The 20,471-nt window shown below is 39.8% G+C and overlaps 1 protein-coding gene across 4 annotated transcripts in view; it reads right to left on the reverse strand.

The window, feature by feature from the left end:
* MTM1 (myotubularin 1) overlaps nucleotides 1–20,471 on the reverse strand; it is a 92,423-nt gene that overhangs the window by 65,127 nt on the left and 6,825 nt on the right. For 3 of the 4 annotated variants that reach the window (XM_027533957.1, XM_027533955.1, XM_027533954.1), the window contains exons 2-4: nucleotides 4,014–4,086; nucleotides 2,216–2,288; nucleotides 360–454 (exon numbers count right to left, since the gene is read on the reverse strand). In XM_027533957.1, the coding sequence (XP_027389758.1) occupies nucleotides 360–454; nucleotides 2,216–2,288; nucleotides 4,014–4,076 (231 nt within the window). In that variant the 5' untranslated portion in view covers nucleotides 4,077–4,086. The remainder of the gene's footprint in view (nucleotides 1–359; nucleotides 455–2,215; nucleotides 2,289–4,013; nucleotides 4,087–20,471) is intronic. The other variant, XM_027533956.1, reaches the window with a different exon arrangement.

The raw sequence follows: 20,471 nt of genomic DNA on the forward strand, positions 1-20,471 counted from the left end.
CAGTATCTCACAGCATCTGTAATGGCTGCTAAGTGACCCCAAGTGGTTCTCAACGGTGCTTCTGGTAAAGAACCACTATTCCCCGCCTAAGGAATCTCGCCAAATGAGCAAACAGGTACAGTTACCAAATCCCCCTCCTCATATTATGAAGGACAAGACTTATTTTAATTCACTCTATTCCTACATTTACAGGTGTTAGTGTTACATGAGCTTTGCATAAGCCAAAAATTAAGAGTTGAGAAGCAAATATATCCCCCATGTTAATCTGATCCACAGTCAATCTTGCAAGGTAGAAGAGAAACAGTTTAGCATTATCTTTAACAGTTAGGGTCATCTTTATGGTCTTAGATTTTACTTACCGTTTCCAAACTTCTTAAATAAAGACGATAATTTGTGATGTAAACTCTTCCCTTAATGGGGCCATTGAAAGGACATATGTAAATAACTTCTTTGTCTATTAAGATAAAAAAAGTACCCTAAAATAATGGAAATATATACCAAGATACACAACAAATGGCACTACTTTAATATAAACTATTTGGCTAAGAATAACTACAATTTAAAAAATCACTGAAAAGGTCTAAAGCAAGCACTGGCAATGTTTCTACATTACCATGCCAGGTAGAGTGGAGCTGAGGGAGAACGAGGTGGGGCACATATCACCTGAGCTTACCCACCATGCTGCCACTACCTAGGGACAAGACCCTCACAGCTAGAGAGCAGAAGTGAATAAGGGCACCGGTGCTGCTACCTTCCGGTGGTTGTCAAGGTAACTACTGAACTGCAGGCTTCAACCAGAGGGTGGCAATTCACACAGGACAGTCTCACGGACTCTCTCCCGGACTGGGTTTGAGGTTTGCCAACCTCCAATCACACAAAACACTGCGATGTTTTTAATAAATGACTGTCAGCAGCAGAAATGTTTCTATAGTCTATTCTTTCTCTTTTAATAGTCCAGAGAAGAATGGAGCTAGATTCATGTCACACATTTAAGTGATATGAAACAGATGGCCAAGAAATTAGTATATCTTTGGTAGAATCAAACATAAGGAGAAACTAAATCAGGAGAGTTATTATAATAAAATGTATCTTTGTCTTATTTTTCAAGGATGTCCTTGAATGTGTTAATGGCATTTGTTTGTTTATTTATAATAATTTTTGAAACCCCTTTCTCCTCGGGTGCTAAATGAAAAATATCCAGTAAGTCTACTTCATGCTAACTCAATCAGTTACTACCTCTGTGAAGGTTTTAACACTGATACAGAACTAAAACTTCACATGTGAAGATGATCAAAAGTAAGATATTCTCCTTGTTCTTATCCACAAATTAGGATGGAAACATGCCACCCACTTCCTTTTCAAGACTAGGATCATGTGTGCAAGCCTGTGGACATGGAGTAGTTTCTCGTTGTGCATGGCTAACTCATTCATATAGGTATCATATCTATGACCTTAATCTGATTAGCACCATGGTCTCAGTCATTTAAGCTAAACAACCCAGATCTTAGTAAATAAACCAAAAGGTTCTCTGAAGCAGTGGTAACTGTATCATCACCAAATGGGAATCTGAAATGGGGATGTCAACTCTAATAAAAAAAAATGTTAATGCTCACAATCTTAGCACTTTGCTTAGAAGCTGTCAGGTGCTTCTGGATTAAGCCAGAATGATCTAGTCTTTCCAAAGTAGATACCTTTCTCTTAATATGAACTTACAATGAATAAAGTAAGACAAAAATCAGAATGTTACATCAACATTTCTAATTTTAGCTATCTGGCAAATAAAAGATATTTTAAACCAATATGTCTCCTTATATTTCAAAGAAGAGAGTACTTGGACTTTAAGTCTCAAAGTTGATCGTTTTAAAGCATATATGATGGGCTGTAAAATCTTATTACCAGTTTGTTCTTATAACCTTAAACCATAAGAGCTTATAGCTCTAGTGAGAGACTTGAAAGATATAATCCACATTTTTTTTTCCAAAATAATTCTGACTTGATACAGAGAAAAAAAATATCACTGTCATGGAGAGCATGAAGCTTGAGAGAACTCTTTGATCAAGAAACAAATGCAGAGAGTTCTCACTACATTAACACTTTTAAACAAAGCTAGCCTATTTGTCTAAAAGTGACTTCGAAAGAGTCAGAGGGATTGAAGCCACCTGGCCCTCCTAGAACTCTCATCAATCTATGAAAATCCTAACCTCACAGGCCTTACCAGTAATGCGAATCTCTCCTGGCAGTCGAGGAAGAGTTTCTCCCACATCCCGATTAACTCCATCCCTAGAAGTCTGGAAACAAAACAGTGTCATCAGAAGTAAGGACATGACATTTGCACAGGATATTAAGCAACTAACCAGAAATATTGTTTGCAAATAAAAAAAATTAGAGACATAGTGACCATTATAGAAAATTGGCACAGAAAATCAAAACAACTAAAAAATACAACTTAGCGTTCAACATTCATTAGCTGTGTTAACTTTTAGTCTGTAACTAACATTAGCACACTTTTCAGTGATATTAATTAAACACCCCTTCCAAGTGCTTTACAGTTAACAGTGTTCAGGAAAGTGATAAAAAATGAATATTAAGTGTATTTGATGTTGTTGTTTAGCCACTAAGTTGTGTCTGACTTTTTGCGACCCCATGGACTGCAGCACACCAGGCTTCCCTGTCCTTCACTATTTCCCACTAAGACAGAATTCACTGAGTATATTCTATAGATACACATATATTGTGGCAGCTTTTTTCCATATTATTTAGTCCTATTTTGTTGAGCGAAGGAATGAAAACTTCATTTCAATGGAGCCTTAACTGAGCAACAGTAATTACAGCATATTCTCATATGTCAGAAAATAACACTGGGTTTTCTATTTTACTAACTTCTTTTCTCACGTAAGTAACTAGATAAAGAGGATGAGGAGGCCTGTCATTGAACTTTTGAGCCAACCAGGGCCTTGGAAACCATCTACACACAAATTCTTCATGTGACTCTACTACATCTCTAGGCCTTCTGCCTTTTGAGGTATTCTCATTCAATAACCGCAGCCACTCTGCCAACCAGGCAGTATAAACCACTAGCCAAGGTGAGTTCTGCGAGGCTAATCTGCCATGTGACTTGGATGCCTGGGAAAGGAGTCTTTCAATCTATTCAGCTGCCCCAGTGGATAAGTGCCAATGACGTGCTGCCTGTGTCCACTCCAGGATGTGCCAGACACATCACTAACATCTGTTTGGGAAAAGGGTTTTGTAAATCGCTATTTTTCATTCATTTTTTTTCTAGTTGTTTTCCAAAGTCACACTGCAATCATTTCATGTGTGAAGCTAGTAATCCTTGCCTCAAAGGAGTTTTGTGAATACTAAGTGAAAGAAACTACACAAGCACACTTCTGAAAATTATCAGGGGCTATGCACATGTAAAGTCGTATGAAACAGGGGAAGTGCGGCTTTTGTATTTAGGTGAGGGATAAGCTGTCAAAGAGGGTGGCTTTCTTGGATTTTTAGTGGTTTTATCCTTTTTTGTTCAGGTACAAAATAAAAATTCCTAGCTAATTTTCAATATGCTTTAGTGCTTGCAAGCTGAGCATTTTATACCTAGGAGGGCAAGGCAGATTGTTCTCAGCCAGGAATGCCTCCTGCAATATTGAGGAAGGTGTTAATATCCTGCTTGGTGGGCCCTGGTCTTCCGAACTCTTCTTCAGAAAGCTTTCAGGGGCAAGAGATTGCCTAGTATCTTAAATGTAATGTCTGGCAGTGGTTCACAAGTCAGAGGTTCTCAAAAATGAAGTTATACGAAAGGATTTACAAACAAAGCTCACTGAACACACCTAAAGTAGTCTGTCTTTTACGGAACGAGATGGGTTAACAAATAAAACTATGTGTATCAAAGAATTTGCATTATGTGAATGAATAATGAAATGAATAATTCAAGAAACCCAGAATGAGCAGCTAATATTCAAATATGAAAAGAGAAATGCAGAGAAAGAGGTATAAATAAATCTGAAAACTCAACTTACCCTCTTAATAGACTCATTCTCCAAGGAGTGTGAATTATATTTGGAAGTTGGTGCTGAGGCCATACTGGAAACTCTGCCAAGAAAGACAATGAATTCAAGAAATCAACAAAATCGTATGCAATTTCAAACATACTGCAATTGAGTACAAACAGGAGGACACTTGACAGGCCCCGTTTCCCTCACAGGAATGAGACACATGAAGGACCAGCCACAGCACAGCTCATGGGAAAGAGCTCCAGTGAAGGCGCAGGGAACCGTGAAGAAACAGAGAAGGGGGAGTTCAGCAGAAGACACCACACGCCTTTCTGTCATTGGAGAAAACTTAATGTTTATTAATTATGCAACAGGCTTCAAACATCCATACTTCTTCATTTGTAAAGACAGTTAAGAGACAGCCAAGCAGAGAGATAAAAAGGACAGACCGTTGAACTTATACTTCTTTCCCCTTTAATAATTCTGTCTTCTCTCAATTAAGGCAAGTTAAAGTGGCATGGATTTGATGGAAATCAAGTTCGTAGGATTTGATTTAATCAGCATTTTCTAGGGAATGTATATATTTCATTTAAATAAGGCATATTCATCCCAGTTCAGACATAAATGACTTCCCTTGTGGCTCAGATGGTAAAGCGTGTGCCTACAATGCTGGAGACTTGGGTTCAATCCCTGAGTCAGGAAGATCCCCTGGAGAAGGAAATGGCAACCCACTCCTGTATTCTTGCCTGGAAAATCCCATGAACAGAGGAGCCTGGTGGGCTACAATCCATCGGGTCGCAAAGAGTCAGACACGACTGAGCGACTTCACTTTCTTTCTTTCTTTTTTTTAGACATAAACGAAACCATCATATGCAGAACACATACAATTAGCTTGTTAACCCAGGGGTTACTTTTGAAGATGATAGCAACAACAGGAAACTAAGCAATGCTCTGGCTATTTTATTTATCAAAGTTAATGAGAGAGAGATACATATGAAGTCACTGGTGGTTAAACCGTACTCAATTTAGCAAGACAATTGTGAACATTTATAGTTTTTTTTCTTTTTTTTTGCTGGGCTCATTAAAAGACCAACTAACAAAATCTGGCATGGAGAACACTACTACCACTTGGCACAAAACTTGGAAATTTGATAGCTGTGTGCTGCTGGTCAGTGTCCTAAAGAAATGCCTGAGAAAGGTGACAAAAGATGCAGATGAAGGTACCCATCAGGACAAAGATGCAGTGAGACCGCCAAGTGAGAACAATCTTTCAAGATTAGCGACTCTGGGCTTCCCCCACCAGAGCTCAGCTTTCCAAGGGCAAGGGTGGGAGTCCTTTTGGGTCATGGCTATCTCCTGGCACACAATGACATTTGTAACTATTTGGTGAATGAGTGACTGATTATGTGCAAAATACATACTACTGTGAAACATCACTACACTGTGACCTTGTATATTGGTTCACCAAATCCCAAAACACTGGAACTAGGAAACTGCTGAGGCTGAAACATGAACAGTTAGGGGAAAATAAAATATGTCTTTATACAAAGGAATACTAAACTTAAAAAACCTGATACCATTAAGAGGTAGCACAATGTAAAATTAGAAATAACTTTTTTAAAAAAGATTAATGAATAACTCTAGAATGAATTAAATTCAGGCAAAATAGCCTTGAAAAACCACTCTAACTATAAATTCAAATCCAATCAAAATAACCCATTATTCTCTGAGACAGCAGAGTCGATGAGATGGACTGGATAGATAAAGTCAGATGTTTCTGCCCTGAAATTATTCTATCAACTAAACAATATTACATATTTTGGGGATTTTTTTAATTAAGATATAAAATTACTTTTAGTAATCATATGCTCTAACATTTTTATAAGTCAACATTTTCAAACACATGTTAAATTATTAACATGTCAAGTAAATGTAAGACATTTCAAACACTGGGCTATATAATCGACTCAGTCTTCACCAGTCTGTTTCTAAACCATAAAAGAAAGATAAATCTTCCTGTTTTCTTCAATCCTCATTTAAAAAAAAAAAAAAAACTCAATTTAAAATGAACTAAATATAAGAGAGAAAAGTCTTCCTTTTTTCCTTATTTTTAACTACCTAATTGAGCTATAACTCACATACCATACAACACACCCGTTTCAAGTGAACAACTTAATGGGATTGCACAACCACCACCACAATCAGTTTTAGAACATTTTCACCACCACCACCCAAAACCCCATACCCATTAATAGTCACTGTCACTCCCCATTCCCCCAGCCTCAATCACAAATTTGCTTTCTATCTCTACAGGTTTGCCCATTCTGGACATTTCATATAAACAGAATCAAATAATGTGCTGTCTTTATGTCTAAAGTCTTCATATGTAGCGTTATCCTAGAAACTGCTACTATTAAAAGCTGAACTGAGTGCAGAACTGAGAAATCCAAGGGTCTGGGTAACATGGGTTAGTTCCATGATGAGATGAACCTCTCTTTGTTGAAGGGTTCCAATGGACCCCTGAAATGAACACACGCTGGAGCAGCATGATGCTGGACAGCATGAGTATTGAGCTGACTCCGTTCAAATCCCAACTCTGCAATTCATATATTTGACCTTGAGCAGATTATTTCACTTTTCTGGGCTTTGGTTGCTATTACCTTTATCCTACTACAGCACAGTTGGGCAAAATGAAGCAATATACTGAAGGGCTTAGAACAGTGCCTGGTATATTTGTTAACAAATTATTAGCATTCTTTTAAATAATGCGAGGATAACAACTGAATACTGATGCCATAAGCAATTCTTCTACACATTAGTCTTGACCCCAGAAATACTAGGAAGAAAGCTCACTACTACAAGTATAGTGCCATGGCTGGTGGTGAAGTGAAAGTGAAGTGAAGTGAAGTCGCTCAGTCGTGTCCAACTCTTTGCGACCCCATGGAGTGTAGCCTACCAGGCTCCTCCGTCCCTGGGATTCTCCAGGCAGGAATACTGGAGTGGGTTCCTTCTCCAGGAGATCTTCCCAACCCAGGGATCGAACCTGGATCTCCCGTATTGCAAGCAGATGCTTTACCATCTAAGCCACCAGGGAAGTCTATAAAACTTCTCTTGAAAAAGTACATGAAAATACTGTGTCATTAGGAGCCTGGGAAGCAGAGCAGTGCTGTGGAAAATGTGCTAGACAGATAAGCACAGGCCCTGCGCTGGCTCTAACTTATCAAGCATCCATATCTTCATCTATAAAATATCTGTTGCTCTAAATGGAGTTCAATAATAAATAAAAGATACAGAAAAGTTTACAAAGGTCAGGTACCCTTTTGGTTATAGTGTATTTTGCCCCAAACCCCTAAAGATCAGCTTTAATCCTTTTTATTTTAAAAAACATTGAATCTGGGCTACCCTGGCTTTAAAGTGAAAATTGACACTTAATTCCCTATATATATGCTAATTTCAGGAATCTAACCAAAGGTAGACTTCTATCCTTTTTGATCCTGAAAAAAACTGCTGATGATTTAAGCCCAGTCCTCTCCCATTGGGCTTCCCTGGTGGCTCAGATGGTAAAGAATCTACCTGCAGTGCAGGAGACTGGGTTTGATCTGTGGGTTGGGAAGATCTCCTGGAGGAGGTCATGGCAACCCACTCCCATAGTCTTGCCTGGAGAATTCCCATGGATAGAGGAGCCTAGCGGGCTAGAGTCCATGAGGTCATAAAGAGTCGAACACAACTGAACAACTAAGCATCTCTCCCATTACAGAGAAGATGACAGGAAAGCCTAGAAGGGGTACAACAAGGCTCTGGCATGAGTCTGAGGCAGGACCAGCTCCAGACAGGTTTCCTAACATGGCAGTATCCTTTCCACCCACAGACAAGTGCGTCCAAGTGATTTCTATTTCTAAAGAAAGCAGGTTAATGAGACTGGTCCCAATCTCAGGAGAGAAGGAGTTTTAGATTAAAAAACAGTAAAGGAAACTCATCTAGGCAAGCAATCTTGGGGACCCACCCCCAACCCCTTCAAATAAAGCTACATAAAGGTGGCATCATTTAAAAAACTTTGAAAGTCACAAAATGTAAAAGTCACTCAGTCGTGTCCAACTCTTTGCGACCCCATGGACGGCAGTCCATGGAATTCTCTAAGCCAGGATACTGGAATGGGTAGCCTATCCCTTCTCCAGCAGATCTTCCCGACCCAGGAATCAAACCAGAGTCTCCTGCATTGCAGGCAGATTCTTTACCAACTGACCTATCAGGGAAGCTTGAAAGTCACAACATAGCCTCAGTTGTGTCTCTCTAAATTTAAGACAACTAACCTCAATGATCTCATGGTATCTCCCTCTGTCCCTCCCTCTGTGTCCCTTTACCTCTCTTCCCCCTGTCCCTCTGTCTCTCTGCCCTTTCCACCCCTCCCCCCATCTCCTTTACCTACCACTTACCCCCTTTCAGATAATCTGTTATTACTCTCCACCTCTTGCATACCAGAACACAAGCCCCCAGAAGAGAAGGATTATGGTTTGTTTTATTTAATGCTGCAGTTCCAACCCAGGTGGCTCAGAGGTAAAGAATCTGCCTGCAATGCAGGAGATGCAAGAGATGTGGGTTCGATCCCTGGGTCTGGAAGATCCCCTGGAGAAGGAAATGGCAACCCATTCCAGTATTCATGCCTGGAGAATCCCATGGATGAAGGAGCCTGGCGGGCCACAGTCCATAGGGTCACAAAGAGTCAGACACAACTGAGCGACTCAACAACAAAGCTGTTACGGTACCTGGTACAGTGCCTGGCAGCCAGTAGGTACTCAATAGCTATCCGTTACATGAATGAATGAACTGTTGTATGCGTAATATTTCCTTTAAGTCAGAAACGTATGCAAGCTTAAAAAAGGGGTAGAGCCAACCCTCAGTTAACCAAGATGCTCAAGGCTCCATGGCTCTGCACATCAGAAGAGCAGCACTGACTTCTCACACTCTGAAGCACCATAAAAAACTTGCACCAAAAAGAACTAACATTCTGCATTACAGACTTTGTGCTGGAAGAGATATTGGGTTGGCCAAAAAGTTCGTTCGGGGTTTTCCATACGCTGGTATCAAAAATCTGGATGCACTTTTGCGCCAACCCAGTATTTCAAATTAAGATACAAAGACCTCTTACCCCATGTCCTTCTTCCAGACTAAGAAACTGCTCCCCTCTCTGTTGCATATGAAAAATAGGATTTCACAAAACACCTGCGGCAGATGTAACTGTAAACACTCTCAAATAAATGAGGGCCAGTTTTACCCTTACTGGAAACATCTCAAAGCAGTAGAATTGGAAAATAAATTTGACCTTCACCTCATTGGGTTTCTGTAAGCAAAATCTAAACTCCAAGGGGAGCTCAGTTGCCATGGTCACCAATTTGCCGTCAATGGCCCTTGATTAGGGGTTTTCCTGAACTTGCCATGTACAAACCGTGAGGAAAGGCACGCAGTCCATCATCTTTGGATTTTATTTGCTGTGCTTTCTTACTCTGTATTGCTGTTTAAATAAAGTTAAAGGGTGATCTCTCTCTGGAGGCTCCCTTGAAAGCTTTGGAAACCTACCTAGTCTGCAAAACAACTTCAAAAGGCTGCCAGCGAGCAAGAAGTCATGTGTGAGCAGCTACTGAGCCCAGAATCCCAGGTTTTTCCAAGGGAGCTTTCTTTACTTGGAAGTCCATTTTGAAAAAAAGGAAACACCAAATACTTAGGACAGAGCTGCTCAATACTCCCAGACCCAATGCTCCAATTTCTGTATAGCCCCTCTGGCTAGCCTGTAATGAAAGTTATGGATATTATCAACCCAGCCATAATTTTTTTTAAAAAGCCACAATTTAAAAAATCATCAATATAATGTCTGACCTCCAGGATAAAGGGGAAATAAAATGACAGTGATAATAACTTACTTATCAATACAAATTACACTAGAAACAAAAACACTGCCCCCTCGTTTCCAATTTGGCCTCTAGGGGGAGTTTTGCCCCCAGTGAGAACCACTAGCAGACTTCTGTTCTGCACCTGAATGCAGGACAGGCTTTACATGACTAAAGTTTATGCTGACTTTTGCATTAAAATTGCTCTGACTGTAGACCACCTCGGAGCAAGAAATGAAAAAGATGTGTTGAGATGCCCTCAAACAAACCACCCTGAACCAAAGACAATTGTTCACGCCCCAGCCATTTAGAGACCAGGTACAATCAATTCAATACTTGTTTATCCCACATGAAGACAAACGATGATCTGCAAAAGTAGGAGTTTATTTCATCTTATACATTTTTTTACAGATTTCTTTCAATGTGGACCATTTTTAAAGCCTTTATTGAATTTTTTTATAATATCGTTTCTGTTGTTTTCATGTTATGCTTTTTTGGCCATGAGGCATGTGGGATCTTAGCTCCCCGACCAGGGATTGAACCCACAGTCCCTGCACTGGGAGGTGAAGTCTTAACCACTGGACTGCTAGGAGAATCCCTTTATATATTTTTCTTGGAACAAGGGTTGCAAACTTTTTTCTGTGAAGGGCCAGAAACTATTTTAGGCTTTGTGGCAGCCACAGGCAATACGGAAATACAGGGGTGTGGCTGTATTCCAGCATGATTTTATTTACAAAAATGGGCTGCCACTCTGTCTTCAACTATTAAAGTATTAACAAATGAACTTTCTTCAGCCAAAGTAAATAATAATCATGCCCTTTTAAACTAAGATATAAGCCCACCATTCACAGCTTATACCTTGCAAAAACATACTATGACCAGCTGCAAAATTTGTGTGACACAGTTGAAAAGAGGAAGGGATTCTATGTTCAGACCAGTTTGGCTTTCAAATCCCAATTTTGTCACTCGATTAATAACAGTCATTCAGTCTTGGACAGACTGCAGTTCTCTGTATGTGGGGCATGATACTACCTACCTTCATGGAGTCATGATAAGGAATGTGTAAAATGCTGGAACAGTAGATGGCAAAGCAGAGGCACTCAAACACCAAGTCCCTTCCTCGTAGAAAGAGATGCTTTGAAGCCATTTCTCAAAGCGGTGCTAACACACTAGGCTGGATTTTCCATAAAACATACGCTATCTAATACTGCCTAACCATTCTGTACACACATTTGCTTTCTAAGATAATCCATCTAATCTTGACAAAGCTCTGGACAGCTTTAAATCAGGTTACTCTCCAAGCATGCCTACTTCCATTAAAAAAGAAAATGCTTGACTCCTAGCCCAGGGATCCCTATGTGGAGATCTTGCCTGTTTAACTTCTATTCTGATTCAAAGATATAGAAATACACTAGAGGTATCAGAGTAGGTCCAACTATAGTTATTCCAAAGAGTACCCCCATCAATTGTAAGTGGCTTATTGTCCAAATAGACACCTGCAATACATGTGTTAGAGCCTCTCGATTTGTTTCAGGACTCAAGAGACATTGTTTTCATGACTCTTCTTTGGAAATTACAAAATGTTAAATCATATTTCATTTAGAAACTCACTCTTTGTGTCATTTTGATATTTACTATTCATTTTAAAGATCACAATACACTTACTTCCACTTCTTTAAATGTTTCAAAGACCTTTCGGCTACAAAAATACATAAATCTGAATCAGTGAAGAATGCATTTTGAATCATGTTTCCAGTGGTTAGTGATAGATCTGAGCTGATCCATTCAGCCTACTTCTTGGTCCCCTCATGACAAATGGCACATCTTCAAGACAGCTGACTGGCTCCAGTGGCATGTGCGGTGGCCATGGAACAGAGTAACTTTAGAAACACTTCATAACTTGAAATTGGTATGCTGAAGCAACTATTAGGAAAGCCAGTTACCATCAGGTTAACTTTTTTTTTAACATGAAAAGGCAACCTAGTAAAACACACATACATTTAAACAGATCATTAAATTCACCAATGGATTTTGTAACCACCAAATACCTGGCAGTAAACAAAGTTTTAAAATAGGAACAAGATCAAGTTCCCCATCCACCTGCCAATTCCCAAACTCATGCAGGAACCCAGCTGATCCATCTGCTCCATGACAGATCTGTATTTGGTTGAACTATTTTCCCCTGGGAGAAACTATTCCCCAAAAGTATATTTTCAATTTATAATTGAAAATGACCTTCTTACGCAAAAGTTAAAATGGTAATTGTTGAAGGTAAAAACCCATATGAAGAGCCACAGCTACATCAGTGATGAAGGTGCCAGTTCAGAACACTGAATTTCCCACGGATCTTCCCAGACAGGGCATCACTGACAAGGAATCCAATGGGAATTAGCACTAGAGGGGAAGGATCAGAAAGAAACTGAAGAGCAGATGTGCAATTTCTAGAAAAACAAAGAGGAGAGAAGGTTGGAGATGACAACCTGCCATTCGGCCCAATTCCTTTCAAGCATGTTCACTGGGAGGAGAAGCAAGAGCTGTGTTGGCACCGGGTCTTTAGGTATCCACTTCATGACAGAGGACGGGTCTGCCCATGTACACACGTGCACCCACAACACACACATGCTTCATTTCTCTGTATACTGCATAAATTCCTAACATTTCACTTCTTGTGCTGTACAGTATTTACCCATTTGATGACATTTTGCATCTCTCTGGTAGATCAGAGTTTCAAAATATGTGGAGAAGATGGATAATGGATGAAAATGGAAGCAATGCTACCATTTGAGATGAAATGAAATCCCAGGGTTGTCAACACTCTAATTCAAGCAGCAAGGGGGGGAAAGACAAAATAATGGATGGGTGTCTGGGGCTCCTGAAACAAAGTACCACAAACTGGATGCTTAAAACAGAAATTTCTTCCTGCACGGTTCTGAAGGCTACAAGTCTGCAATCAGGACATTGGCAGGACTGTGCCCTCCACCCTACCCCACCCCCGGAAGGCTCAAAGGCAGAGAGGAACCTTCTTTGTCCCCTCTAGCTTCTGCTGGGAGAAGGCAATGGCACCCCACTCCAGTACTCCTGCCTGGAAAATCCCATGGACGGAGGAACCTGGAAGGCTGCAGTCCGTGGGGTCGCTGAGGGTCAGACATGACTGAGTGACTTCACTTTCACTTTTCACTTTCATGCATTGGAGAGGGAAATGACAACCCACTCCAGTGTTCTTGCCTGGAGAATCTCAGGGACGGGGGAGCCTGGTGGGCTACCGTCTATGGGGTCGCACAAAGTCGGACACGACTGAAGTGACTTAGCAGCAGCAGCAGCTTCTGCTGGTTGCTGGTAATCTGGAGAATTGTTCTATATAATCAAGATTGCTGGGAGAAATATCAACAACCCCAGATACACCAATGATACCACTCTAATGGTAGAAAGTGAAGAGGAACTACAGAGCTTCTTGATGAGGGTGAAAAAAGGCAGTGAAAAAGCTGGTCTAAAATTCAACATTCAGAAAACTAATATCATGGCATCTGGTCCCATCATTTCATGGCAAATAGATGGGGAAACAATGGAAACAGTGACAGACTGTATTTTCTTGGGCTCTAAAACCACTGTGGATGGTGACTGCAGCCATGAAATTAAAAGATGCTTGCTCCTTGGAAAGAAAGCTATGATCAACCTAGACAGCATATTAAAAAGCAGAGATATCACTTTGCTAACAAAGGTACCTCTAATCAAAACTACAGGTTTTCCAGTAGCCATGTATGGATGTGACAGTTGGACCATTAAGAAGGCTGAGCACTGAAGAATTGATGCTTTTTTTTTTCTTTTTTTAATCTCTTTTTAAAAAATTAATTAATTTATTTTTTGGAGGCTAATTACTTTACAATATTGTGTTGGTTTTGCCATCCATTGACATGAATCTGCCACGGGTATACATGTGTTCCCCATCTTTTGAACTGTGGTGCTGGATAAAACTCTTGAGAGTCCCTTGGACTGCGAGGAGATCAAACCAATCAATCCTACAGGAAGTCAACCCTGAATATTCACTGGAAGGACTGATGCTAAAACTGAAGCTCCAATACTCTGGCTACTTGATGCGAAGAGCTGACTCTTTGGAAAGACCTTCATGCTGGGAAAGATTGAGGGCACGAGAAGAAGGGGGTGACAGAGGATGAGATGGTTGGATGGCATCATTGACTCAACAGACTTGAGTTTGAGCAAACTCCAGGAGATAGTGAAGGACAGGAAAGCCTGGTGTGTTGCAGTCCACGGGGTTGCAAAGAGTTGGACATGACTTAGCAACTGAACGACAACAACAAAAACAACTCCAGAGCACGGTGAGAAATTCTAAAAAAAATGGAGATAAGTCTTCAAGGAACTAGCAACTGAGGTGGGAAGATGAATAAATATAAGACAAGTTAAACAGCAATAAAGAAAATGAATAGGTATAAGTTAAATACACAAAGCAAACTGCTTTCCATTTACTGATTATCTGCTATGTGCCAGGCACTGTTCTAAGCACAGATGAACTCCTTCAATACTGCCAACAACCTCATAAGCCAACTACTAATATTCCTTCATATGAAAACACCCAACCCTGAGAATAGGAAGGTTAAATGTGTCCACTAAAAACGTTTGCAGTTGGAAATCAAACCCAGGCAGCCTGGTCCTCGTCCCCACTATACCCACTAACAGATGTCTGTTGCTCTAAATTCTCTAATTGATGATCAAATTAAAAAATGAAAATGTTATGCCTCCTGCTTACACAGCTGAATAAAAAATTTTTTTTTGGAATCCCATTTCTATGTAATAAAATTTGATGCTCACAAAAAAGAACATTAGCCTTCATTTTAAGCATGATTAACCAAACAGCAACTCCTCCCCCCCCACACAAATCCATGTCTGTGAGACCCTGAGGCAGTATATTCCCTCTTGTTTAACTGCAGTAGTACTCTGTATCATGAAAGAGTCTTTTCAAAGTATATTTAAAAAGAAGGACAAAGTTTAATGAGGGTTCAAAATGTCTATCAGAGCACATGTAGCTAGATGAGTTATTCTACGAAGTTGTCCCTTTGGATGGTATGCACTTATTCCAGCAACACAGTCACTATGAAAAATATTCTTCCAATTCTTTTGAAATTGCTTTTAGAGCTTAAAGCTATATAAGACACCATCTCATGAATTTTTACTATATCTCAGTTTTTAAACAAAAAACAATGCTTCCCGCAGCATGAGTGCCCATTCTCTTTAATAGAGGAGGCGCAAAATGATTTTATCCTGAAGCCAAATGCCAAGTCCTTACTCACAGGATATTTTGTAAAAGTTGTCATGGTCTCTGAAGGCAATTCCAAAGAAGAGTTCCAAAAATGGGTTGGATAATTTTGATTTGTAGCTACCTGTCCCTTCTCTCAAGGGCTAGAAGAAAAAGCAGCAAGTGGGGTTTCCCAATGTTGCCTAGGGTCTCCCAATTGTTAAAAATGCTGGGCTTCGTACTCCTTAATTAGTCCTAATTTATCAATACAAGGGCAGGTTGACCCTGAAAGTTAACAGAGATCAGCAGCAGGACTAGTAGCCTGGGCAACAGGCCCTTTGCCATAGTAGTTAAAGGAGTGTCTAAAAGGAATCTACAAAGACTGGCTTCATTAAAAAGCCTTGGAATTTCAGGAGAGACCTGCAGTTGTATATTATCATATGTGAAACAGATCACCAGTCCAGGTTCGATGCATGAAACAGGGTGCTCGGGGCTGGTGCACGGGGATGACCCAGAGGGACGGGATGGGGAGGGAGGTGGAACGGGGGCTCAGGATGGGGAACACATGTACACCCGTGGCAGATTTATGTCAATGTACGGCAAAACCACTACAATACTGTAATTAGCCTCCAATTAAAATAAATAAATTAAAAAGAGAGAGAGAGAGAACTGCGGTGACTCAAAACATGGACAATGGTATCTTCCTACTAGGGGCAGTTACCTATTATTCCAGCCACAAATACAAGCGGCTATCCATCCCTGCTCTAAACACACACACACACACACACACACACACACACACACACACACTCTTCAAGAACTTGGCACTATTAGCAGGTAGAAAGCTTTGATAGATATAGAAGAAATAATCTAAGAAAAATGGCAGAAATAAGTCAAGGAGATGAAGAGGAACCAAAAGCAGTGTCAATAAAATGGTAAAGAAAGAAGGTAAAGAAATTCCAGTACGCTAAAAATGACATGTATGAATCTGACACAGAATTGCCATGGCTTTTGAAGGAGCAATACAGTCGGCCCTCCATACCTATGGATGCATAACCCACAGATATGGAGTGCTGATTATGCGACTTGAGTATCCACGGATTCTGACATTTACAATGGGTCCTGGAACCAAACCCCTGTGAATACTGAGGAATGATTGCATATGCTGCTGTACAGAAAAAAAAAAAAGAATTCCCAAGCTCCAGTTGGAAATTCCACTGTCAACACAAAGGAGAAAAAGCTGGGTACTGATAGTTGATAAAAGTATGAATGTGATGATATGCAGTCAACAGGGCTATTCTCGAGGTATACTATCTTCCTGAAGATTACATCTGAGACATAGCTTCTACAAACATAATTCAGCATCTAATAATGATTTAAAAAAAATCTCAGCAAACTAGGGATAGATAAGGTAACCTATGGAAAATCTATAATTAACTCTACTTAACGGTGAAAGATGCAATGTTTTCCCACTACGTGTGGGAACAAGGCAGGGTTAGTTGCTCTTATTGCTTGCATTCAATGTATTTTAGAGATCCTAGCAACTTTAATAAGACAAGAGAAAGAAATAAAAGATATAAAACACTAGAAGGAAGAATTGAAATTGTGTTTGCAGACAACATGATCATTCATATAAAAAATCCTAAGAACACTACAGGAAAACTACTAGAACTAGTAAATTTACTAGAAAGTATGCTGGAAAATCTCATGGATGGAGGAGCCTGGTGGGCTGCAGTCCATGGGGTCGCTGAGAGTCTGACATGACTGAGCGACTTCACTTTCACTTTTCACTTTCATGCATCGGAGGAAGAAATGGCAACCCACTCCAATGTTCTTGCCTGGAAAATCCCAGGGACGGGGGAGCCTGGTGGGCTGCCGTCTATGGGGTCGTACAGGGTCAGACATGACTGAAGCGACTTAGCAGCAGCAGCAGCATGCATGCATGATATGTCTGCATGATATACATTATAAACATTAAAAATTATATTTGTATCACTGAAAAGTGAAAGTGCTAGTCACTCAGTCATGTCCAACTCTTTGCGACCCCATGGACTATAGCCCGCCAGGCTCCTCTGTCCATGGAATTCTCCAGGCAAGAATACTGGAGTGGGTAGCCATTCCCTTCTCCAGGGCATCTTCCCAATCCAGGGATTGAACCCAGGTCTCCACACTGCAGACAGATTCTTTTTCATCTGAGCCACCAAGGAAGCCCCATTTGTATCATTAGCAATGAACAAATGAACACTGAAGTATAAAAATATCATCTGCATAAATAAAAATGAAATATTTAGGGATATATTTAACAAAATGTGCACAAGATCCATACACTGAAAACTATAAAGCACTGCTGAGAGAAATTAAAGGCCTAAATACATGGACAAACATATCATGCTCACAGATGGGAAGACTCAATATTGTTATGTCATCAATATTGATCCATAGATTCAACACAATCTCTATCAATTCCCAATAGGCTTTGTCATAGAACCAACAAGATGATTCTGAAATTTATATTAAAAAGCAAAGGACCAAGAATGGCCAAAATAATCTTGAGGGGTGGGAAATTAAAAAAGAACAAACTTGGAGTACTTCCACTACCCAATTTCCAGACTTGCAATACTTCAGTAATTAAGACTGTGTAGTTCTGGCCTAATATTAGACATAAAGATGAACGGAGCAGTCCAGAATTAGATCCATCTTTTGGAGGTCCTAGGAATGGTCAATGGTCTAGTCTTTTACACAAATGATACTGGAACAATTTGACATTCATATGGAAATAAGTGAATCTTGACCCTTACTTGAAACAACATATAAAATTAACTTGAAATGAAGCACATAAGTATTAGTTTTATACTGTTGCATACAAACTTAGTAGCTGTAAACAACACGTTAATTTTCTCACTGTTTGTATGGGTGGTGGGTCAGAAGTCCAGGCATGTCTTAACTTCATCCTCTGCTCAGAAGTCTCAGAAGGCTGCATACTCAAGGGAAGCAATTACGCAGGGTACAAACATGGAGGGGCAGCAGTCGGGGGACCACCTTTGAGTCAACCTACCAAAACAGGTCTAAACAAAGAGCTAAAACCGCAAAAGTCTAGAGGGAGACACGGGGAAATGTTTTTTAGAGAACACAAAAAGCATAAACCATAAAAGAAAAAACCCAATAACTGGACTTCATCAAAATTAAAAATCTTTGCTCTTTCAAAGGCACAGCTAAGAAAATGGAACAGTAAACCACAGTCCAGGAGAAAATACTTGCAAATTACCTAATTAAGGCCTTGTATCCAAAATACATAAAGAACTAATGGACAATCCAATAAGAAACACGCAAAAGATCTGAGCAGACACCTCATCAAAGAAGATATATGAATGGTCAAAAAGCACATGAAGACATACTCACCATCATTAGTCAATAGGAATATGCAAAATAAAACCTCAATGAGCTATTATTACACACCCACTGGAATGGCTGCAATTTAACAGGACAGACGATAACAAATGTTAGTGAAAATGTGACAAGCAGAACTCTCATACTTGACTCTGCCACTGGGATGGGAATGCAAAATGGCACAGACACTTGGGAGAACAGGGTGACAGTTTCCTATAAAGTACAAGAAAGTATCCTAAGCATATGGCCCAGCAATGCCACATTTAAGTGTTTGCACAAGACAAATGAAAACATGAATCCACACAAAGACTTGTAAGCAAATGCTCATGGCAACTTTACATTCATAATTGACAAAAACGCTGAATTAACTCACACGTTCATGAACTAGTGAACAGACATATTGTTAAAGCCATACTATGGAATATACTTGGCAAAAGAAAGTCAAAACTGCTGATACACAATGAATGACAAAACGTGGATGAATATAAAAAACTTTACATTAAATGAAAGAAGCCAGCCACACAGTGCTATCTATATAAACCCACCCTCAACACACTTAAAAGAACTACTAGTATTCAGACCACATTCTCTGACCATCATGCAGCTACCTTAGTCACTTCTAAAAATTTACCTAGAAAAGGTATTTGTAAATTAAAACACAAACTTCTAAACAACTCACAGGTGAATGAAATAATCACAATGGAAATCAGAATATATTAGAACTAAATAATAGCAAAAAGACTGTTTTGAAAAATCCAAGCAGCAAAATAAATCCAAAGAAAGAAGAAAGGAGAAAATGTAGAGGAGAGAGATTTCCAGGGTATATTTTAAGTGAAGAAAGCAAGGGGCCAAAGAGTGTATGTAGTATGCTTTTTTGGTGTAAGAAAAGGGAGGAAATGCAATGAGTGTGAGTGTGTCTGTGTGTATGTATACGCATGCACACCAGCTCAAATTTGCAAAAGAAACATAGAAGAATGAACTAAAAACTAATAACATTGATTACAGTGGCTAGGAGAAACAGCATGCCTGGCAGGAGACATGAGTTAAAGGAAAGCTTTTCAGAATATACCTTGATATAAATTTGACTTTCAGATTATGCAGTTTCATTAAAGTTAATCAGAAAGAAGCTTGAGAATATAATTATGCTCATTCTTTTCTACACAGTGACAAACCTCATAGTCTGCATAACCACAACCAACAAACCTTTGGTAAGACTCATCAAGAAAAAAAGGAGAAGGCACAAGTAAACAAAATGAAGATTTAAGAATGAAAAGACAGACGTTACTACAGACATGGCAGCTAGTAAGTGGTAGTTTAAAACATTTCCACACCAAAGCACCAGGCATGGCTGGCTCTGGGGCAAGTTCTACTAAATATTCAAGGAAAAAACAACTCCAATTTTATACACTTTTCCAGAGACCAGAAAAGGGAATGCTCTCATTCACTTTATAAAGCTAGCAAAAAGGCACTAAACTAGGCAAAGACAGTAAAGCAAAATTAAAGCACAATCTCACTCACAAATACAGATGTAAAAATCCTGAAGAAAACATTACCAAACCAACCCAGCAATAAGAAATAATATCCATGCCAGCCATGCAAACCTGGTTAATGCTACCAAGTTATATGAGAAAATCCCTTAAGACAGACCATCACATCAACCTGTTTAAAGGGTTGGGGACAAATCATAAAGGCAGAAACGGGGGTTGATAAAACTCAACATCCATTTGCACCAAACAACCCCTCCCCCCACCCCCGAAAAAAAGGGCACTAGAAATGTGCCTACGCAAATCCTAAAGTCAACAAAACACTTTGTGGTGAAATTCAGAAAACATCGTGCCTTCTCCACTACAGATCCTGGGCCCCACCTCAAACCTATTGAATCAGAATCTCCAGGTTGGCTGCCAGGGAACGTGGAGTTTGGGAACCACCCTCCAGTGATTCTGGAGCACAGGCTCCTCGGAGTCCCAG

Source organism: Bos indicus x Bos taurus, chromosome X (genome assembly GCF_003369695.1).
Source record: "Bos indicus x Bos taurus breed Angus x Brahman F1 hybrid chromosome X, Bos_hybrid_MaternalHap_v2.0, whole genome shotgun sequence".
Taxonomy (NCBI): domain Eukaryota; kingdom Metazoa; phylum Chordata; class Mammalia; order Artiodactyla; family Bovidae; genus Bos; species Bos indicus x Bos taurus.